This window comes from Emydura macquarii, unplaced genomic scaffold (assembly GCF_026122565.2).
Source record: "Emydura macquarii macquarii isolate MOO-44397 ecotype Brisbane River unplaced genomic scaffold, CSIRO-AGI_Emac_v2 contig_1483, whole genome shotgun sequence".
NCBI classification, from domain to species: domain Eukaryota; kingdom Metazoa; phylum Chordata; order Testudines; family Chelidae; genus Emydura; species Emydura macquarii.
In genome coordinates, this window is record NW_027131620.1 from 17,775,795 (window position 1) to 17,794,678 (window position 18,884).

Genomic DNA, 18,884 nt, shown 5'->3' on the forward strand with positions numbered 1-18,884 from the left:
AGAATCTGGATGGAAGAGTTTTCCAGCTGAAAATGCAATTCCATCAAAAATAAAATGTTTCATGAAATTGTACTGACTGCTGAAATTTCATTTAGGAGAATAAAAGAGGCGGGGGGGGAGGGGGGGAGAGGAAATAGTTCAGACAATGTTGAAACATCCCCCTTGAATATTTTCAGTATGAAACATTTTTATTTTTTCCTTTTGAAATAATGTTTCCTTTTTATTTTTAAAATGTGTTTTATATTATATATTAGAATTATTGTAATTTAAAATAAAGTCAGACTCAAAATGAAACGTTTTGATCAATCTGAAATGAAACTTTTTTTTGGAATTTTCTTTTGCAAAGGATTTCAGAATTTTCAGTTTTGTTCAGAACAAAACCAAAATTTGAAATCTCAAAATCCTTCATGAAATGGAATTTCTGTATTCTGCAGAGCTCTACTGGTAAGCCAAAGTGTCCTTTGCTCTGGTGACCATATTCCTCATTGTTTGGACCCCAAATGAAGGAGCTGGTCAAAGTCATAGAGAACAAAGTTCTCACAAGGGTAAAAGTATTTCCCTTTCTCCACCTCCCACACATCAGGGGTTACATGTTAACTGGGGGTTGTGAGGGGGCTCCTTGGGGGATGTGCATAGGACAGCATTTCAGATGCAATTGAGATGGCTAGTTTGACTTTGTTAGCTGAGTCCCCAGATCTCAAAACATCTATGCTCTAGGCACGTTGTGCTGCCACCAGAAGACAGAAGTGAGACAGTAAAAATTCAAATTCCTGCTGTGACTCCCCCTTCTCAGCTTTGTCAAACACTAACTAGGCCAGTGATGTGTTTGTGTCATGATCATCATCTGCCCCAAGACAGGAGCTACCTGCTCTGAAACTTTGGCAGGTGACTTGCATTGGGGTTTGAGCAGGTCCAAGTGGTGCATCCATCTAATGAAGCAGCATAAAGGAGAGAGACAGCCAAATTTACCCCTTTGTATAACCTCCCACCACATCACTGACATTGCCGCAGGAACAGCATTAATGGACCTAGAGTCATCCAGCATCTCCTGCCCTGCTGTTGTCTCTGTGCTTCTCCTCCAAGCTTCCCAGGGCCACGTGAGACATGTTCACTCCAGAGCAGCCACATTCCTTCAGTGGAATTTATGGCTTTTCAGGCTCCCATCTAGCCTGGACCAAAATCTCCCTTCTAAGGAAACTTCAGGATTGCTGGAATCAGATGGATTTTCACCCTGGATGGGCTGTACTCTGACTCAGCTGTAATGTATTGCCTCATTTGTTAGGAAAGAAACCCTGCCCTGTCCATGGCAAAAGGCCAATTTCCTACTTTACTCCTGTAATTTACAGAACAAATCAAGCTGCAAACTCTTCCACACAATGCCTGTGAAGAATAAGATCTGTTTTTCACTGCTTTATGATTCAGTGCCTGGTTGAGGCTCATTCACCTTTCACTTTGCAGCTGATTTATTCCCTAATCCACCCACTCTCCCTCCTATCCCAGTGGTCAGGGGCCTGAGTCACCTCCTGTTTTCTGCAAACCTATAATAGCTAAAAGAAACCTGGGCAGGAAATGCAGGAGGAACAAGTCACATTGCATTTTATTCTGATGATCGGAGTGTTCAGCTATCAGCTCATCTCAGGAGCTCAGACAGGAACTGAATTTTGTGCCATGGTGATGAAAGAACTGTTTCCCTCCCCTCCACACCCCCCAGGATTGCAATGGACTCTCACATTTGACCTGTGACCATGATGTCATCTCAAGAATTGTGGGCACTAGTTATTATGATGAACTGGAGAGACTCCATTCAATTCAAGGACACTTTATTGACAAGTGATGCCAGTGTAAAGAAAAGAGTGAAACCCTTCAGGTACCTGTCAGAGAGAAGTAAGATTCCTTCTTGGCAGGGCTACATGCTGTTTGACCCCTTATTTCCATTTGTCAGCAGTGTCCATTCCTCACCGATTGCTCTGCAGTGTGATTCCATCTCTGCCTCTCTCCCAAGGCCAGGCAGGAGGGACCAAGGTGGAACTTGCAGGACTGGTTTAAGTTAATTTAAGTAAAACTGATACTCAAATGAGCAATGGGGCCTATGATAAAATGCCAGGATGCTTCAATGTATTCTACATGCAGGGGGCAGTGTTGCTTAGTGCTGAGAATTAAGATACCTCTTTGCCATGGAAACAGTAGAGTGAGACAACAGAGGGGTACATGTTTGCTGTGTTATTTATTTTTATTTATTATTATTATTAGTCAGATTCTGCCTCTCTTATTCCCACTGCATAATAATTTAGTCCTCAATACGCTCTATTAAAATTAACAGGACTACTCATAGACTAAGATACTACTCACTGCAAATAAGGGTGACAGAATCTGGCCTTGAATCTCAAGTTAGTGACTGGTGCCAAATCAGAAAAAGAGACATACTATAGCAGAGCTTTGGGCTGATTTCCTGGCCTGGCCTCTAGCTCCCACAGCTGAGTGTAGCAGGATGTCAGAAAGGATGGTGTGAGATAGGAACTTGAGGAAGTGATACTACTGGCTAAAGCCACTCAATACTGATAAGAGCTGTGCAAGAGTTTTCTGTATAGCATTACCAATGTACCTCAGTCCAGATCTGCAGTGCCCCTGTTATCCTCATCTTAAGCCCCTCACAAACACTCTGCTGGGACACCATAATATTAACCTGCTGTCCCCCTGCTCTTCTAATTCCGGGCGCCTACCAATGCTCTTTAATCCTGACACCAGGCTATCCCAATCCTGGACAGAAACTGTCATGTGGAACACTGGGGTGTGGATAATAGATTTATAGACTATAAGGTCAGAAGGGACCATTATGATCATCTAGTCTAACTTCCTGCACAATGCAGGTCACAGAACTTCACTCACCCACTCCTGTAATAGACCCCTAACCTAAGACTGAGTTACTGAAGTCCTCAAATAATGATTTAAAGACTTCAAGATACAGAGAATCTACGAGCAAGTGACCTGTGCCCCATGCTGCAGAGGAAGGCGAAAAAGGTGAAAAATCACCTGGGCTAAACTGAAACCTCACAACTAATTTCATTTACATCAGATGGAATCAGTGACATCAGAGCTGCACAAATAAAACCTCCGTGCATTAGGTGTGAATCATCTCCCTCCCTCAATCTAGCATCCTGGCATAGCAGATTAACTACCACTGGTGCTGTTACAACCACCGTGTCAAGGGGCCAAAGTCAGGAGGGCAGCAAAACAACAGAGTCCAAGTCAGGAACAGCTGGGACACAAACAAGTCCAACCTCTTTGCTTGTCTGGTAATGTGGTGACACAAAGCCTCTGAGGCAGCAGGCTGGGTGGGACTGACAATGGTTGCTGGAAACTCCTTTTCTGGCTGTTCCATGCAGAGGAGGAGTAAATCATTCTCTGCGTTGTTGTGAATCTCCCTCCCTTGCATGGCTGTGAGCAGATCCTGTCTGCCTAGAGCAAGAACTGGGCACTATGGAGGGACTGAGTCACTCTGTGGAGACAGAGGAAGGAAATAGAGAGCCTGCTCCTAAGAGAACTCTGCCACTGACTCCAAGCCCAGCATGTTTCAATGACAAGGAGAGCTTAATGACGAAAATATGCTGGATGTGGGGCTGACAGAGGTGTCTAAGGGAATCCGTGTACTGGAGACACAGGGAATCAGTTATGAGGCTATTGCCTGCTCTATATGATCATGCGCTGTTGCATCTAGAGAAGCACAAGACATTAATTATTAACAGTAGCACGGTTTTCCAAAGGCACTAGTTCCTGTGCCCTGCATATCCCAGCTTTCTCCACAGCAATTGCAGCCTGTTGCACTGGGGGGGAGGGATGCTGATACCTGCCCCCACCCTGCTTCTGCCATAAGTGCGGGATGGGTACAGCAGGGACGCTGGCTTTTCCTGGCTGGTGTCATTTCTTTGGCTCGCTTGGCTGGCAGGCCTCAGGCTGCAGTGCTGATGCAGCCCAAGCTCCATGCAGCAAACAGGGAGCTTCCTCCGGGTCTCCTGGACAGGTCACCTCGCTGCCCTCCGCTCCTGTCCCCTGGTTCACAGGGCCCCCCCAGTGCACGCCACAGCCGCCCAGCTCGCTGCGCCCCTGGCCAGGACCCACGCTGTGCAAAGAGTGCCAGCCTGCCAGCACTCTTGGAGGGGCAGAGGGGTTGCAGTGTCAGAGCTGAGGGGCCAGCCATAGACACTCTCCCCGCACCCCCATCCTTCCAGCTCGGGCCAGGCTGCTGCACCTGCTGCTTCCCAGCCGCCTCTCCCCCCCCCCTCCGCTAACCGAAACCTCGGCCTTTCCTTCTCCCACCCGCGCGCCCCGCCGCCGCTGTGTCCCTGCAGGGGCGGGCTGGGCTCTGCAGCCCCAGGCGACGGATTGCCCGCGTGCGGTGCGCTCCCTCCCCGCCCCCGCCTCCTCCAGCGCCCGGCCTTGGTACAGCTGCTGGCAGCAGCCCGGAGCCCGTGCAAGCCGCACCTCCTACCCCCTGTGCGCATCAGGCAGTTGGTACGTTCTGCCGAGCCCCAGCCAGCCCGCGCCTGGCCCGGAGGCAGCAGCCGCCCCCCCCCCCGACCCCCCTTTGCACTCGCGCGGCCAGCCTCGCTGGAGCGCTCCCGAGTCCCACTCCTTGCCCTGCTCGGGGGGGATGAGCCTGCTCCGGGCGGCCGCGCTCCCTGCACCCGCCCAACCCTGAGCTGCCTGCCCGTCCCCTGCTGGCCATGTCCGGACCCGGAGCTCACAGCCAGAGCAGGAGGCTGCCCTGTAAGTCCCGTCTCTGGGGGGCGCTGGGCGGAGCTGGTGCGGCGTGGAGAAGGGGCCTCTCTCCGCGTTCTGTGTCCGGTGGGGGGTGGCTCCCCAGCTAGGGACCCCAGGGCTCGGTGGGTGGGATCAGCCCGGCTGCTGACTGTCTGGGAGCAGGCGGGGAGGGACAGGTGCACTGCACGACCCAGCGGCGTGGCAGCCACAGCAGGGAGGCAGGTGCACAGGGGGGGGGGAGCCCTCCCCTGCAATCTCTGCTCCACGGCTCCGATGCCCTCCGCAGCAGAGCCCCTCTGTGGTAGCCTCGGCTCCAGGGTGGAGCCCCGCATGGGACTCAGTGCACGCTCCTGATGCCTGCTGCACTGAGCAGGGCTGGGAGCAGCCCCCGGTATCCCAGCTCCCCCCCCCCCCGCTTAGTTACCCCCGCCACACAGACAGCAGCGGGGCAGCCTCCGGCCGGGCTCTGCCCCCTGCCTCCGGCGCGCTCCAGCTGAGAGGTGCCCAGAGCTGTTGCGTGCCCTGCGCCACAGCACAGCTGCCCGGAGCGGGACACGCTGCTGACACTGCAGCTCCGTCGGGGGCTCAGCTCAGGCAGGGCTTGAAATGGCAGGGCAGAGTCGCAAGGGGTCACAGCCCCGGCCAAAAAGAAAACGGAGTCGGGTCACTGAAGCGAGCGCTTCACGCGCTGCCCCACCAAGCGCAGGAACATGAGTTCAGCTGGGATTATCACAGCCCCGTCCCCACGTGCTTCTTGCAGGCCGCTTTCAGCACTGAGCCCTGGGATCACAACTACCTTGCAGCGATCAACAGTCCAGAACAATCCTGACTATTGTACAGAGACCGGCTGATTCACCCTCCCCCTGTCCCAAGTGTCATATATCATTGGCACTGGCAGTGTCTGTCTCCCATGACTCACACACACTGCCTGCCTCTCTCTCTCACACACACACACACACACTTCCCGTCGGTTTCACACAACTTTCACCTACACCCACCCGCTTGCTCATTCTCTCTCACACTTACCCACCCCTCAGCCACACCTGGACCAGCCTTGTGCTGTGTCCCTCGCCCTCAGCCAAATGTTTGCTCTGTAAATGTACAGTCAAACACCAGTGATTACTGCTCACCACCACATCCCTGCTTAGTCTAGACGCCTTTCTGTCCGTTGTCTGTCTGTCTGCCTGTTCATCTCATGTGTGTGTGTGTGTGTACACGGAGGCGCTGATGAGAGGGTAAGGGAGTGAGCTGTGTGTCTCGGACTGAGGGAGGGAGTTGGGGCTTTGTCCGTGTGGAAACGCTAACCCGCAGTGGGACTCTGCTCCCGTCCTGCATCCCCCTACCTCTGCCACGGCACGACTCCCTGAACCTTGTCCTTTTTTTAGTGAATTCTTTAGCTCTCGCTCATCCTTGGAACCTGCTGCCAGGCCCCAACGGGAGCAGCAGAGACTCCCCAGGCGGCAGCAGCAAAACAAGCTGTGGACGGGCACCAGGCAGAGTCCCCACCACCAAGAGTCCCATGGACACTACAGCCCTCTCCTCCCATGGGCATAGCCTGTCATAGCCTCCAGACAGCTCAGCCATACAACCTCATCCTCCAGCCCCCTCCCACATCTCCCATAAACCCCATAGCGCCCTTCCACCAGCTCCTCCACACACACCCCCGCCACCTCTCCAGCCCACCAACAAGCAGCTGCCTCACTCAAGCCCCCAGCTGTACAGCCCATTTCCTGACCACTCACCCCACTAGCTGGGCTCCCATGAGCGCTCTCAAAATAGCCATGTAGACAGCTCTTTGAAGTAGCGGCTCGGGCTGGATTTCAGGCTCTGAAGCCCATCCCCTGTCCCTAGGCTTCAGAGCCTCAGCTCCGGCCTGAGCTGCAACTTCACAGCACGGTCTGCACGGCTATTTGGAGGACACTAGCGCGAGCTCCTCTAGCCCGAGTCTATGGATCTGGGCTGGGAAGCTCGCTGCCGTGGGCTATGTAGAAATAACCCCGTGCGGTTTATGAGCCTCCTCACCTCTTCTCATCCTCCCTAATGCACTCCTGGCTTTACCCTGCTCAGGGTTCTCTATCAAGTGAATCAGGCCCCGTAAATAGCAGGGTCTTGTGACGCGGCCTCTGCTGGGGAGAGAGCTGTGGGGATATTTTTAGTGTGGAGTCTCAGAGGATTTGAGGATTGGCTGGGATATCGTTCACTAAGAATCCATGTCAGAGACCTGGGTCACAAGGTGCCACCTCCTCACCTCGCTGACAGTCTCACTCTCCTCCCTCCTGTTTTTTCCTGCTCTGTCTCTGCCAAAACCACGGCCTCCCTCCCTCTCCCCCTCCTTGTGCACTCCCGCTCACCCTAGGGGTTGCGGGTTTGTTTTTGCTTTTGCTGCAGTACAAGGCCAGATGCAGAGTCTGAGAAGGAGGCTGTGCAGAGAGTTTGTACAGGAGCCTTTCGTAGGTTCCAGGCATCCAGTTTATGGTCAGCTCAACCCCGCAGGCCTATTCTAGGTCATTCCAAGGGCTCTGCTCCAGCTGCCTCTCCCTGAGACTGAAGGAAGTTGCAAACTCTTAGGATGGCTTTACCCTTTATCCCGCAAGGTTCTTGCTGGGAGGGCCTGAGACTGGAATAACTGCTAGCTCTCCCCACAGTCAGTGCCCCTGACCTGTTCCCTATAGTGCCTCCTGCTGGCAGGGATTGGGAGCTCACCTCTACCAACAGGGCTCCAATCAACGGATTGTGATGGTACTGTGATTTCCTCCACCAATAGTGTGACTGGGATCAGTGTGCCCCCATTCTGCAGCTGTTGAGGGAATGGCCAGTCATGGCATGGCCAGATCGGGTGTGAAGCTGTGCTCCTTGGAGTCATTTCCAAGAGCAGTGGTTCTCAACCAGGGGTACGTGTACCCCTGGGGGTACGCAGAGGTCTTCCAGGAGGTACATCAACTCATTTAGATTGCCTAGTTTTACAACAGGTTATGTAAAAAGCACTAGCGAAGTGAGTACAAACTAAAATTTCATACAGACAGTGACTTGTTTATACTGCTTTATATACTATACACTGAAATGTAAGTACAATATTTATATTCCAATTGATTTATTTTATAATTATATGGTAAAAATGAGAAAGTAAGCCATTTTTCAGCAATAGTGCGCTGTGACACTTTTGTATTTTTAGGTCTGATTTTGTAAGCACGTAGTTTTTAAGTGAAGTGAAACTTGTGAGGGTGCAAGACAAATCAGACTCCTGAAAGGGGTACAGTAGTCTGGAAAGGTTGAGAACCATTGCCCTAGAGAACTGATCCTTACCCTGCAGAGTGCATGTCCCATCCCCCCATTTAAACTCTCTTAATCTCCCCAAAGACTCCCTTTCCCCTCTGACCATACCACATTCATGACTTACTCTGTTTCTTTAATCTCTTGTGGAGTTTTCAAGGGATTTAAAGAGCCATCAACTGAAGAAAAGCCTCTCCCCATCTCCTCTTGGATTGTGCCTCCTTTAACAAGTCTCCACCCCCCCCCCCCCCCCCCCCCCGCCCCACATATGCCATTCATCCTGCCTAGTGCACAGAGTGGGGTTTGTACTAGGATCCAGAAGGACAAGGAGAAATGACAAACATGTCCACTCCCAGCGGAAGCACGGCCAGAAAAGCTGCCATGTGCTCAGCGCTCGGCTCAAAACAGAGATGAAAAGATCTCACGGTGTCCCAAAGAAGCTATTCAGCCATCTCACCCGCAGGGCTCACGTCATCCTCAGTCGCTGAAAACCACCCACAGCCAGTGCTCATGCACTGGTCCTTGCTGGCATGGAATAGCTGGGAGCAACTTGCGACTGGCACTCGTGCACCAGGCACTGTTATAACTCCTGCAGGAAGATGGGGAGATAGAGGGGATATGAGCTCCTTCCATATCTGGCCTTTCTGCAGCCACCCTACAGCGTCTCATGCTGAAAGAGAGAATCCCAGCCATGCAACCCAGCCAGCTTCTGCCCTGTTTCTTTCAGTACCTCTTGCTAAGACAGGGTGGCATTGGTATCTCTGGAGCCAAAACACCTCCCCTTGCTCCTTACATTTCTTCTTGCTGGGGGAGACTGGGAATGTAGAAGCTGAGCAGTGGCATTAGAAGGAAATCCCCATCTCTGTTTACTTCTCACGGGCTTGTGGTAGGCTGGTTCCTTTCCCTTCGGTCCCCACACTGGCATTCAGATCCAGTTCTTCTGTAGGCTTTGGTGCCTAATCAGCAGCAAGAGCTGGAAGGATCTGAAGGCAGCAGGGAGCCTGGTGCCATTTCACGCTCTTTGGAAGTGACAGGCCAACATGTTGGGGGGTCAGTGATTTCGGAAAGCAGTGCTATGTCCCAACTGTGTATGTGCATAAGCCTCAGCTCACAGCCCTTGAGTGCCTTATAAAAAAGACCACCAAAAGGTAGTTAAACATCAGAATGAATTCCCTGCAGCATACAGGGGCTGCATTGTGTGTGTCACTCGCTGGGAACATGCCATCCTGATGAGACAATCACAGCGACTGACAGCGAGGGAGAATGTGACCATCAGTCACATGGAGAAGGGCAGAGACAGGGAATGTTACTCTCTTTTCTTTCCTCACTGGCAGTTATTTAGCAGCAAATACATGAGCAAAGCTCTTGGCCTCCTAGAGTGCCTGAGCTACAGAAACAGAGCAAGGGGGGCGAGGGGGAGATGAGATGCAGGAGTGGGAAGAAGGCTCCATCTCTGTTTCTTACTGCAGTCACCAGTCAGTCATCCAGCTGCACATCTTGCTTGATGCCTGCCTTAGTTACATAATGGTATTTCAGTGCCAGCTGCCCAGCCGGCTAATAAAATCTTGTCAAGGAATTTACAGACAAATTTGCTAATAAATCCAGGCACATCTTCACCATGGAGACTCCAGCACAACCCTTGAGTGAGAGGAATGCACCAGCAGCAACTGTTAGTGTGCCAACCCTTGCAACCTCCCCACATCTGCCCTTCCACCTCCAGAGTGCCTGGAACATCCCTGTGGTTGTAGTTGTCATGTCTTGGAAGAGAGATGTACAATGTGTGCATTAATTGTGTAGAAAATTGCAAACTCTTAGGATGGCCTTACCCTTTATCCTGCAGTGTTCTTGCTGGGAGGGGCTGAGACTGGAACAGCTGTGAGCTCCCAGCAAAGACAGTGCCCTGACCTGTTTCCTATAGTGCCTCCTTCTGGCAGAGATTGGGAACTCACCTCTACAGATAGCTCCAATCAAAGGGAAGCCAGGGTACTTACTATGCTTTCCTCTAACACTAATGTGAGTCTGGTCAATGTGTTCCCTGTTCCACTGAAATGGGTGCACTGAATAGATCACACGGTGCTTGTTGCTCCTCTGGAAAGTGAAGTTGTAACACATTGGCTCTTGGGCCCCCAAATGGCAGTATTATTAATCTGTTAGGCTTATAATGATATTGCAGTAGTAGCTAGAGACCCTGACTGAAGTCAGACCCCGCTGTGCTAGGCGCTGTACAAACACATAGTAAGAGATAGTCCATGCCCCAAAAAGCTCATGATCTAAACAGACAAAGCAGTGTGGGAGGGGAACAGAGGCACAGCAATTCGCCCAAGGTCACAACCAGCAATATTACCCTGGTTTTATGACTCCCAATGCAACGCCTTAGCCACTAGACTACACTGCTTGGCTGTTTCACTACAGACACACCCTGCAGATGCTTGGACTTGGCATTATTTACCCCTAAAGATCTTCTCTGGGCCAGGGACTTATGGGGAGTTCACCCCAAAGGGTTTCCCCCTTCTTGGTCATGCTGTGCTTTTGGAACTCACAGCACAAAGAGATGAAAGGGAAGCCAGCCTGCGGTCCTGGAGGCTGTTGATACCAAGGATATAGAGAATGAAGTGTGAAGTGGAAGGACTTTGGGATCACCTACTCCAAAGTGTCCCCAGTTCTCTGGGGTTTCATTAGAGCTGCTTAACGCTATCAGAACCCTGGCCTCTCTGCACTTCTTTATTGGTACTTGAATTGCTGGCCACTTTCCCTGGGAAAATTGTGACAAGCCATTGGCTAGTCTAGCCTGTTAGCCATGGATTCCAGCAGTGCTCCAGCTGCAGCTTTCCTGGAGCAGTGGGAAGCTGGTAACTCTGCCCTGTGGGGAAAGCACAAAATTACAGGCCCTGAGTTACCTTGATGTGCATTGAGGGAGATGCAATCCTCCATAGTTAGCCTGTTCTTTGTGCAGCTCACAGCTCTGTAATTAAACCACCCCGGTCTCCTCCCGGCCACTGTGCCGTAACTGTGTTCCCCCAGCCCTTCTCTGCCTCCCAGACTTTCTCTTACACAGCTTTGGAGTTGCTGATGGATTAGCGGGTATGCACTGGGGTGAGGGGATGGGGCCTTGGTTTCTGTGTGGCCCTGCACCAGGATAAGAAAAAGAATGAGTTCCTGGCCAGTGCAGCTTGGGCAGCAGCAGATGATGAGACCAGCAAGGAAAGCAAAATGGGCTTAATCTCAACGTATTGCTAAGGCGCTTTCAACACAGGGCTTAGGCTCTTGGCAAAGTGTGAGAGATCCTGGTTGCATGGGCACCTTCCCAGCCCAGCCAGCCCAGCCCTTGGACATGGACAAGGAGACAGACAGCAGCAGGGGTTGGCACTGGGCTCTCTGGCTGAAGTAAGTGGATTTATCCCAGGTGGGTTGGAGCGTGGAACTGGGCCCAGCAGTAATGGGACAAGCAGAAGCAGAAATGAATACAAGTCCCCAGGGGAATGTGCAGATCACTGTGAGCCACAAGTTATGCAATGTTGGCAGCTAGTTCTTGGGTGGTTTATCAGGTGGAGGAGTTTATCCCTAAGGGGTTTCCCTGGGGCAGGTGTCTGGGGGTTGGGGGGGATGTCAGCGATTAGTCCTGAGCAGTTTCCCTGGGGCAGGTGTCGGGGTGGGAAGGGGGAGGGTAATTCCTTTCCTCAGGGGTCCTGTGTGATAACATTCTGGTCCCGATACAGACACAGCTCCTGCCAGCCAGGCTGGGGCTCCTAGGCAATTATTGCCCTTTGCTGGGATTCCCCCCACTCCGCATCCCCACCCCCCAGCAGCATGAGGTGGGTTTGGTCATTGCTGGGATGTTTGTTTGGTATCCTTGGTTACTGCCTGGCTGGACTGGGTTGTCACATTTTCCTTAGGCTGGCCTGGCCAAGAGCAGCAGAGCAGGGCCCTAATGAGACTCCAGCCTGGGGGCATTCAGGTGGCTGCTGGAATAAGCCAGCAAGGCCTAGTTCCTCAAAGGTATTTAGGCTCCTAACTTCCATTGAACTCAAATACCCAGCGGATCTGGGCCCAGGAAGCCCACTGGCCAAGCTAGAAGGGCTGCAGGTTTCATTGCTCCTCTGGGCTCCTAAAGCAGGAGGGACAGAGACAAGCCCAGCTGTGCTTAGGCGGAACGGGCCTTCCAGCGCCTTGTTCCCTGCAGAGGACTCGGCCCCCAGCGCCTCCTCGTTGCTCTTGGGAGCAGAGTTAAACCGTGGCAGGGATTAAAAGAATGAAAATGTTCGTGCAGGCAAGATCCAGACTGGCTGTGTGTGAACGGGGGTGGGGCGAATGGAGGCACCTGTTTGTGTGGGGGTGGTGGTGGGGGGAACTGTGATTATAGACTGGTGTATGGAGAGGGGTTTTGCAGACGGGGGGTGGAGGTGTTAATGCCATTTGATTACTGTCACATTTCTCAGTCCCCTATCACTGGCATGCACACAGTTCCCCTTCCTGGGAGAGTGTCTCCTGCATGTTAATATTCAAAAGCAACTCACTGGTTAACCCTTCGTTAGGTAGCAGGAAAACCAAAGTGTGACAGGCTGGAGCTGACACTACCCCCATATCACGCACAGCTGAGCTCCCTGGTGTCACAACGCTGAATGTTCAACATCTGGGCTGCCATGTTTCTTCTCTGCCAACAGAGGCAGGAGCATCATCTAATGGTTAGAGCAGAGGCCTGTGAGTCAGGAGACCTGGTTCTACTCCTGACTCTGATGCTGTTTTGCTGGGTGACGGTGAGCCAGTCATTTCTGCTTCCTGTGCCCCAGTTTCCCTCTCTGGAAAATAGAGCTAACACAACACTAATCGCCTCTCATAGAGGAGGTGAGGGTTAAAGTTTGCAGAGTGCTTTGAGAACCCTGGAAGAAAGGCGGTGAAGCCCAAAGTATGTGACTGTCATGGCAGCTGTGGGCAGCAGGCTGGGCTGTATCACAGGACCAGGGGCTGCAGGAGCAGCCCCCCAGCACAGACTGCAGTACTGGAGCAAGCTCCATGGCTTGTAACATCTCTTCCATCACACCCCCATAGGTAAAGTAGAGCAGGAGGGCAATACCTGTCCTGCAGGGCACTGGTAGAAGGAATAGGGAGAACTTATGCAGCCCTCATTTAGCCTTGGCTGGTTTCCCAGGCTCAATCTGACTGCCTCTAGCCTGTGCCTGATCTTCTACCTTATTCCTCTACAGCTGACATGGAGCACGGGCAGCAGCGGGGACTGGATCCTGAGCAGATGCAGCAGCAGCTAAAATTTCGTGACAGGCAGAAGTTCTTTGAGGAGGTTTTCCAGCATGATGTGGATTTCTTCTTCCCCATGTCTCACCTGCAGATAGAGCACAGGAGACGTAAGTGCCGCCCGGTGCTGCGGGGAGGTGTCTGTCACACGCAGAAGGGGATGGAAGGCAGTGTGGAGAGGGCAACCTGTTAGAGATAAGGGCCCTGAAGACCTCCCAGTCTAAACAAACCTGGGGGAAGGAGGCTGGAGGCATGTGTCATGCACAGAGGAGGGATCAAAGACATTCACACCATACACGGGGTTGTCTGTGTATGTACTGTGTACAGAGCTCATCACAACACATGGAGACCTCAGAGCTGTACTTACTGTGGAAGCACAATTCCTCCCCGTCTCTCTTTTAACAGCCACATAGAGCCAAGCTTTTAATTCCCAACACACTCTAACCCCACAGCTCTTCCCCTCACCCCGCAATACCCCAGCCTTGGAGCTGCCTCCAGCCCCAGCTCTTCCATGTGGATCCAGTAGGCTAGTCTCACATGCTGGGCTTCCATGGCATCGCCTGCTCAGTGCTGCTGGTCCAGAGCGAATATGTTGTCATCCGGCTGGTACTAGTGATGGCTCCTGCCTGGTTTTCTGCTCCGTGTCTCTGCAGCTCCACTGGGCAGCATTTCCTCCATGGAGGTGAATGTGGACATGCTGGAGCAGATGGACATGATGGATCTTTCTGACCAGGACACCATGGACGTGTTTCTCAGCTGCGGGACAGAGGACAGCAATGTTGCTGGTCTCCTGCCAAGTATGTACGCGTCCCTCTCTGCTAGCTCCCTGCTGCCCCCGAGCTCTCACACTGGGTGGTCGGTTCTTCGATCCAGTCCAAGCCCTGCTGTGACTCTCTCCAGTCCCACAGGGAAAGAAACTTGGGGCTTTGGCCTGTGGGGTTGGAAAAGCTCACACCAGCATGGCTCCTCTAGTGCAGCTCCATTGGCGAGATAGGAGGCTGCAGTGCAGAAAGGGCGCAGACATTTTCAGCATCGTGACATCTAACCTAGGGAAGGACACTGTTGTACAAACACCTGTCCCCTGTCTACACGACAGCCACCGCTGCTGGGAGCAGAGAATTATGGATCCGAGTTTTCCAGGGCTGATGGCACTCTCTCTGCTTTTTTGGGTTTGTAGGACTGAATTCTTGCCCCCCCACCCCTCCAAACTGCTTTAGAGCAGCCAATGCCCCGTCACACTCTGCCCCTGTCCTCAACACACTCATTCTCCCCTGGGCCCTGATTGCTTACACTGAGCTCTTTGCATAAAGGGAGGGGGAGGGTGCCAAGACCCTGACTGTCTTGTGTTGAGCTCCCTATGCATGTGGGGTGATGTCAGCACCATGGGGGCCCCAGGAGTGGGGAGCCATGCAGACCCCAGTTACCCGGGGTTGAGCTCGTTGCATGGGAAGGGGGATTGCAATGGGGGAGGAGCAGGCTGAATGAGGAGGAGGCATCAGGAGGCTGATCGCCCCATACCCACTCCTTGAAGTGACTCCAAGAATGAGTCACTCTGAGAATGAGTCAAGCCATTTACCAGCAGATTCTCCTCTGTTCCAGTTAAACAGCCTCACACATGAAGTCCCCATGCTGGAATTTTACAAGTCAGACAGAAACGGCTCCACTGCTAAAAATGGGGAAGGAATGTGAGGCACATTTACTGCTGCCAAAGTCTGGGGTAGGGGAAGCAGACCCGGCGCCGGCAGTAGCCTGGCTCCTGCTGGGTATCAGAGCAGGGCTAAGGGATCAGTAACTCAGCCTGTGCTGGAGGTCAGGGAGTCTGCAGCTCAGTCCTGCTTACGGCCAATTAGTGTCTCGCTGCTAATGAACAGTAAGAGTGTTGAGCCCAATAACTCCCACCCAAATCCCTTCTATCCCCCAGCTCTCCAGACAGAGAATTCCAGCCCACTGCCTCACCTCTCTTCCTCCCAACAGGCCTAGAAACCTTGTGTGCCCGAGTCGCTGCCCCCTGCTGAAATGGTGCTCTGCACAGACATAGCCCCTTCAGTCGGCTGGGGAAGGGGTGAAGGCTCAGCCTGCCTGAGGAGGGATAGGGTGGAGGTGAAGGGGATCGGGCACAAGGCCAGTGAGATGCTAGCATGTTGGTTCCTTCTGCTTATCTCTCCGTGGGCAGACACCAGCCATTACCAGGAGGAAATCACCCTGCAAGTGCCCAACGCGGCCGAGATCAAATCCCGGATCTCGTCCACATCATCCGTCTCCACGGACCTGAACAGCCTGGATACCAGCGAGGAGGGGGCCGAGACCCCTGTGGCACAGTCAGATGAGGAGGAGCCACAGGAAGACAGACCTGAAGCCCAGGAAACCAAAAGCTAGCAGCAGGCTCCCTGCTCTCTCCTCATCCACCCTCCGCAGGGACCTGCCAGCATGAAGAAAGAAGGCTGCTGGCTGTTTGACTCCTGCTCAGTAAACCCTGAGCAGTTGAGCAGTCTCCCCATCCCAAGCTGCTCCCCTCAAGGAGTGGAGAAACGCCTTCCTCCCCACACGTTCTTCAGCCAGCTGGGGGAGAAGGAGAGTGGTGCAGAAGCAGAGGGGTATTGTAGTGCTTCAGAAATTAACCCTTCAGGCTTTGCTACTAACTCCCGCTTTATTCACCTGAACTGCTACACGAGCCATGGCCTCGGCTGTGCCCATTCCTGGCAAGGCCTCCCCTCCGATCTCAGCCCCCTAGTCCCAGTGGGCCTTTCCACCCATTCCTCTGGGCAAATGTGTAACAAGGGCCTACAGAGAAATAACACTCCTGTCAAATAAGCAGTCGGGATGGTGTGTGTTATTGGAGAACCATGAATGCCCTATGAATGGTGGGGATGAGGTGCTGGAGAAGGTTGGCCTAGGAAAGGGCTGCAGGAGGACGAAAAGGAGAGTCTAAGGGAGGGGAAACATGAGACAGGGTTAAGGCAGGGGATGAAACAGCCATATCCACGCTACCAAGGACAAGACCTCAGTAGCAGACGAGCCCAAGTTTCTCAGTCGCAGGCATATTACATCTTCTCAGATCAGTCACCAGACCAATCCAGCGGCCATTCCTATGCCACACCTAAGTGTAAGTAGTATAGTCCTCATTACTCACCCATAAGGAGAACTATGGGAGTTAATGGGGCAAATCACCAACCCATCCCAATAATACTGAGCATTCTATGGTGCTTTGCATTTTCAAAGGGCTTTGATTGTGCTCACGCTTACAGAGGAGACAGCCTGAGAACGCATTGATTCCAACACTAACCTCTGCAGGGCTGGTGGGCATGGGAGCACTGTGATCTGTAACATAACCCCATGAGTATGTTAAGGCAATTCCCCATGGTGTCAGCACAACCCATTAGCAGGTGCTGCAACTGCAGGCTAGCCCCCTAAGCACAGCAGAATACCCAGTGTGACTGTTGGAACTCTGGCTGCGTTACCTGGGGTGTTAACATGCAGAGCAAAGGACAGAGTGTCACTTCGACTCCTCCTGGCTGGCTATCTGTCTTGCCCTCTTAATAGTCTAGTGCGTGAGCATAGCCAGACACAAATCAGGCTGCATCACCCTTGGCGTACTGCTGCCACCAGCTGCTCTAATACAGGAAAGTTTTGGCCACAAGGAGACTGTATGTAAAAGGAAAAACAAAGTCACCCCCATGACGAAAGTGGAGCAGCCTCGAGGAGAGGAGTCTGGTATATAAATAACAGGCTGCATAGTGCTCTAGATCCAGGCCATTCCCCATGGAGCAGTCAGAGCTGCATAGAACACAGAGTAACTTTTCAGCAGACACTGCTGGACCCTGGCTGCAGCAGTTAGCATCCCAAGTACCATAAACCTACAACCCAGGTGCAGATGAGTCACGTTCTGTTCACAATACCGCCTCATAAAGCACTTTCCAGAGAAAGAAGAGAAAATAAAGGTCTGAAAAGAGGAAGTGACTCCGGGGATTGGCAACTCCCAAGTGATGGGGACAGCATGTACATAGTCCTTGCAATCTGTTAAACCCATGGAAAAATCCAAGAAGTGAATGATCACTGCTGAGCAAGGGCTGCCTCCAGGACCCTGATTTCAGAGCCAATTTGCAGTAGTCGATGGATAGAGCATTGCAAGGAGTCTTAAGCCCAAAGAGTTTCTGTCTAGTGCATCTGGCCATCCTGGCTCATGCATAGCTGAAGCATTCCAGTACTACAAATCTCCACTCCTATGCTCAGAAGCTCGGCATGGTCGTTACAGGAGTGCTCTTCAAGTTCTCAGCTGTTTTGGGGCAGGACTGGGTATACACTGTGAGTTTTGGGGAATTGCTTGGGGTGCACTGAGTTCTTGTTTGTGTGCTTTGTAAGTCAGAATGGTGGCAGGTGTTCCCCAGATGTTGGGTTGGGTTCACAAACCATTCTCAGGCAAGACCTTGTGCGACATCTGCAGCCCCAACCCAATCTTCTAGGCCCAGGGTCCCTCATGTTCTTTTACAAAGTCCTGGCACAGAGCTCATGTATCTAGATTCCATATGGGTTTCTGAGCAAGCACTTGATTTTGCAAGATGTGGAGCACTCTGGCTCTGATGCAGAGAAACATTTAAGCAGGTGGCTAGCTGATTGAAGTTAATGGGCTTACTCACAAGCATCTGTAATTTAACCTTAAGCATAAGTATTTCACTGGATCAGAGCTAGTGTCCTCTGCACGTTGCAGAGTCAAGCCCCAAATGAGCCAGTTGAACTTCTCCTACACTCCCATCAACACTTAGGGAGCACTCCCTACATAGGAGACTTGTCTCTGTACATTTTGTGTGGATCATAGTTACTCGTTATCTGTTTGGGAACTCTGGAATTCAGCATATGCTCCAGACTTTGGAGATGGCAGAAAAGATAGAAGTTTGGACTGTGGTATTTTAGAAATGATTTTTTACATACACATCTATTGGACAAAACTGAAGCGCTCTGTCTTAGCTCTTTACGTGGCTGAGAGACTGAGAAACAGTTAAGGATAAGCAAGGGCTGGACCAGGGCATCTCATGCACAGCTCGGTCTTTGCACTGTCTACCCTATAATGTAAGATTCTGTACTTTGGCATATGTTAAAGCTTTGCTGAAAGGTTGACCTGTAGGCAGGTCAGACTATTTTTAGTGAGATGCTAAACCTACCCTGCATGGTATAATCCATTAACTCTGAGGAGGCTGCAATGTAGTCATGGGGGATTAATGGTTCAATAAAATTTCAGGTTCAAATGTACGTCTTGTCTGCCCTCTAGTGGAGAATGTAATTAACCATTAGAAATGAGAGGAGGAACTTGCATGCCTAGACAGCCCCTGTAGAAAATAAGAACGTGTTCTCCCCAAGTGGGCCTGGTGACATGTTGTTTCACACTGGCACAGAGAGCAAAAACAAGTGCTGGCACTTGTACAGTGCAACAAACTCAACACCCCTGTTCCACAGGAATTTAAACAACTGCTAAGCCCTGTTAACCAAGCCCTTCAAACAAGGGGAAGTTTGCCAGGGTCAGAATCTGCTTTATCGCTTCAGCTGTTGGGTGCTGAGGGAAGTGGTTAAGCTTACTCTCATCCATACTGACAGCTCCAGGATCAGATTTTCAACAG

At 51.9% G+C, this 18,884-nt stretch overlaps 1 protein-coding gene across 1 annotated transcript; it reads left to right on the plus strand.

Annotated features, from left to right (window-relative positions):
• The first annotated feature begins 4,599 nt into the window (after positions 1-4,599).
• Positions 4,600-18,519, plus strand: DBNDD2 (dysbindin domain containing 2). Its single transcript, XM_067554372.1, has 4 exons — positions 4,600-4,764; positions 13,230-13,385; positions 13,929-14,072; positions 15,449-18,519. The coding sequence occupies exons 1-4, from the start codon at positions 4,722-4,724 to the stop codon at positions 15,649-15,651; spliced, it is 546 nt and encodes a 181-aa protein (XP_067410473.1). The 5' UTR covers positions 4,600-4,721; the 3' UTR covers positions 15,652-18,519.
• Positions 18,520-18,884: the final 365 nt, after the last annotated feature.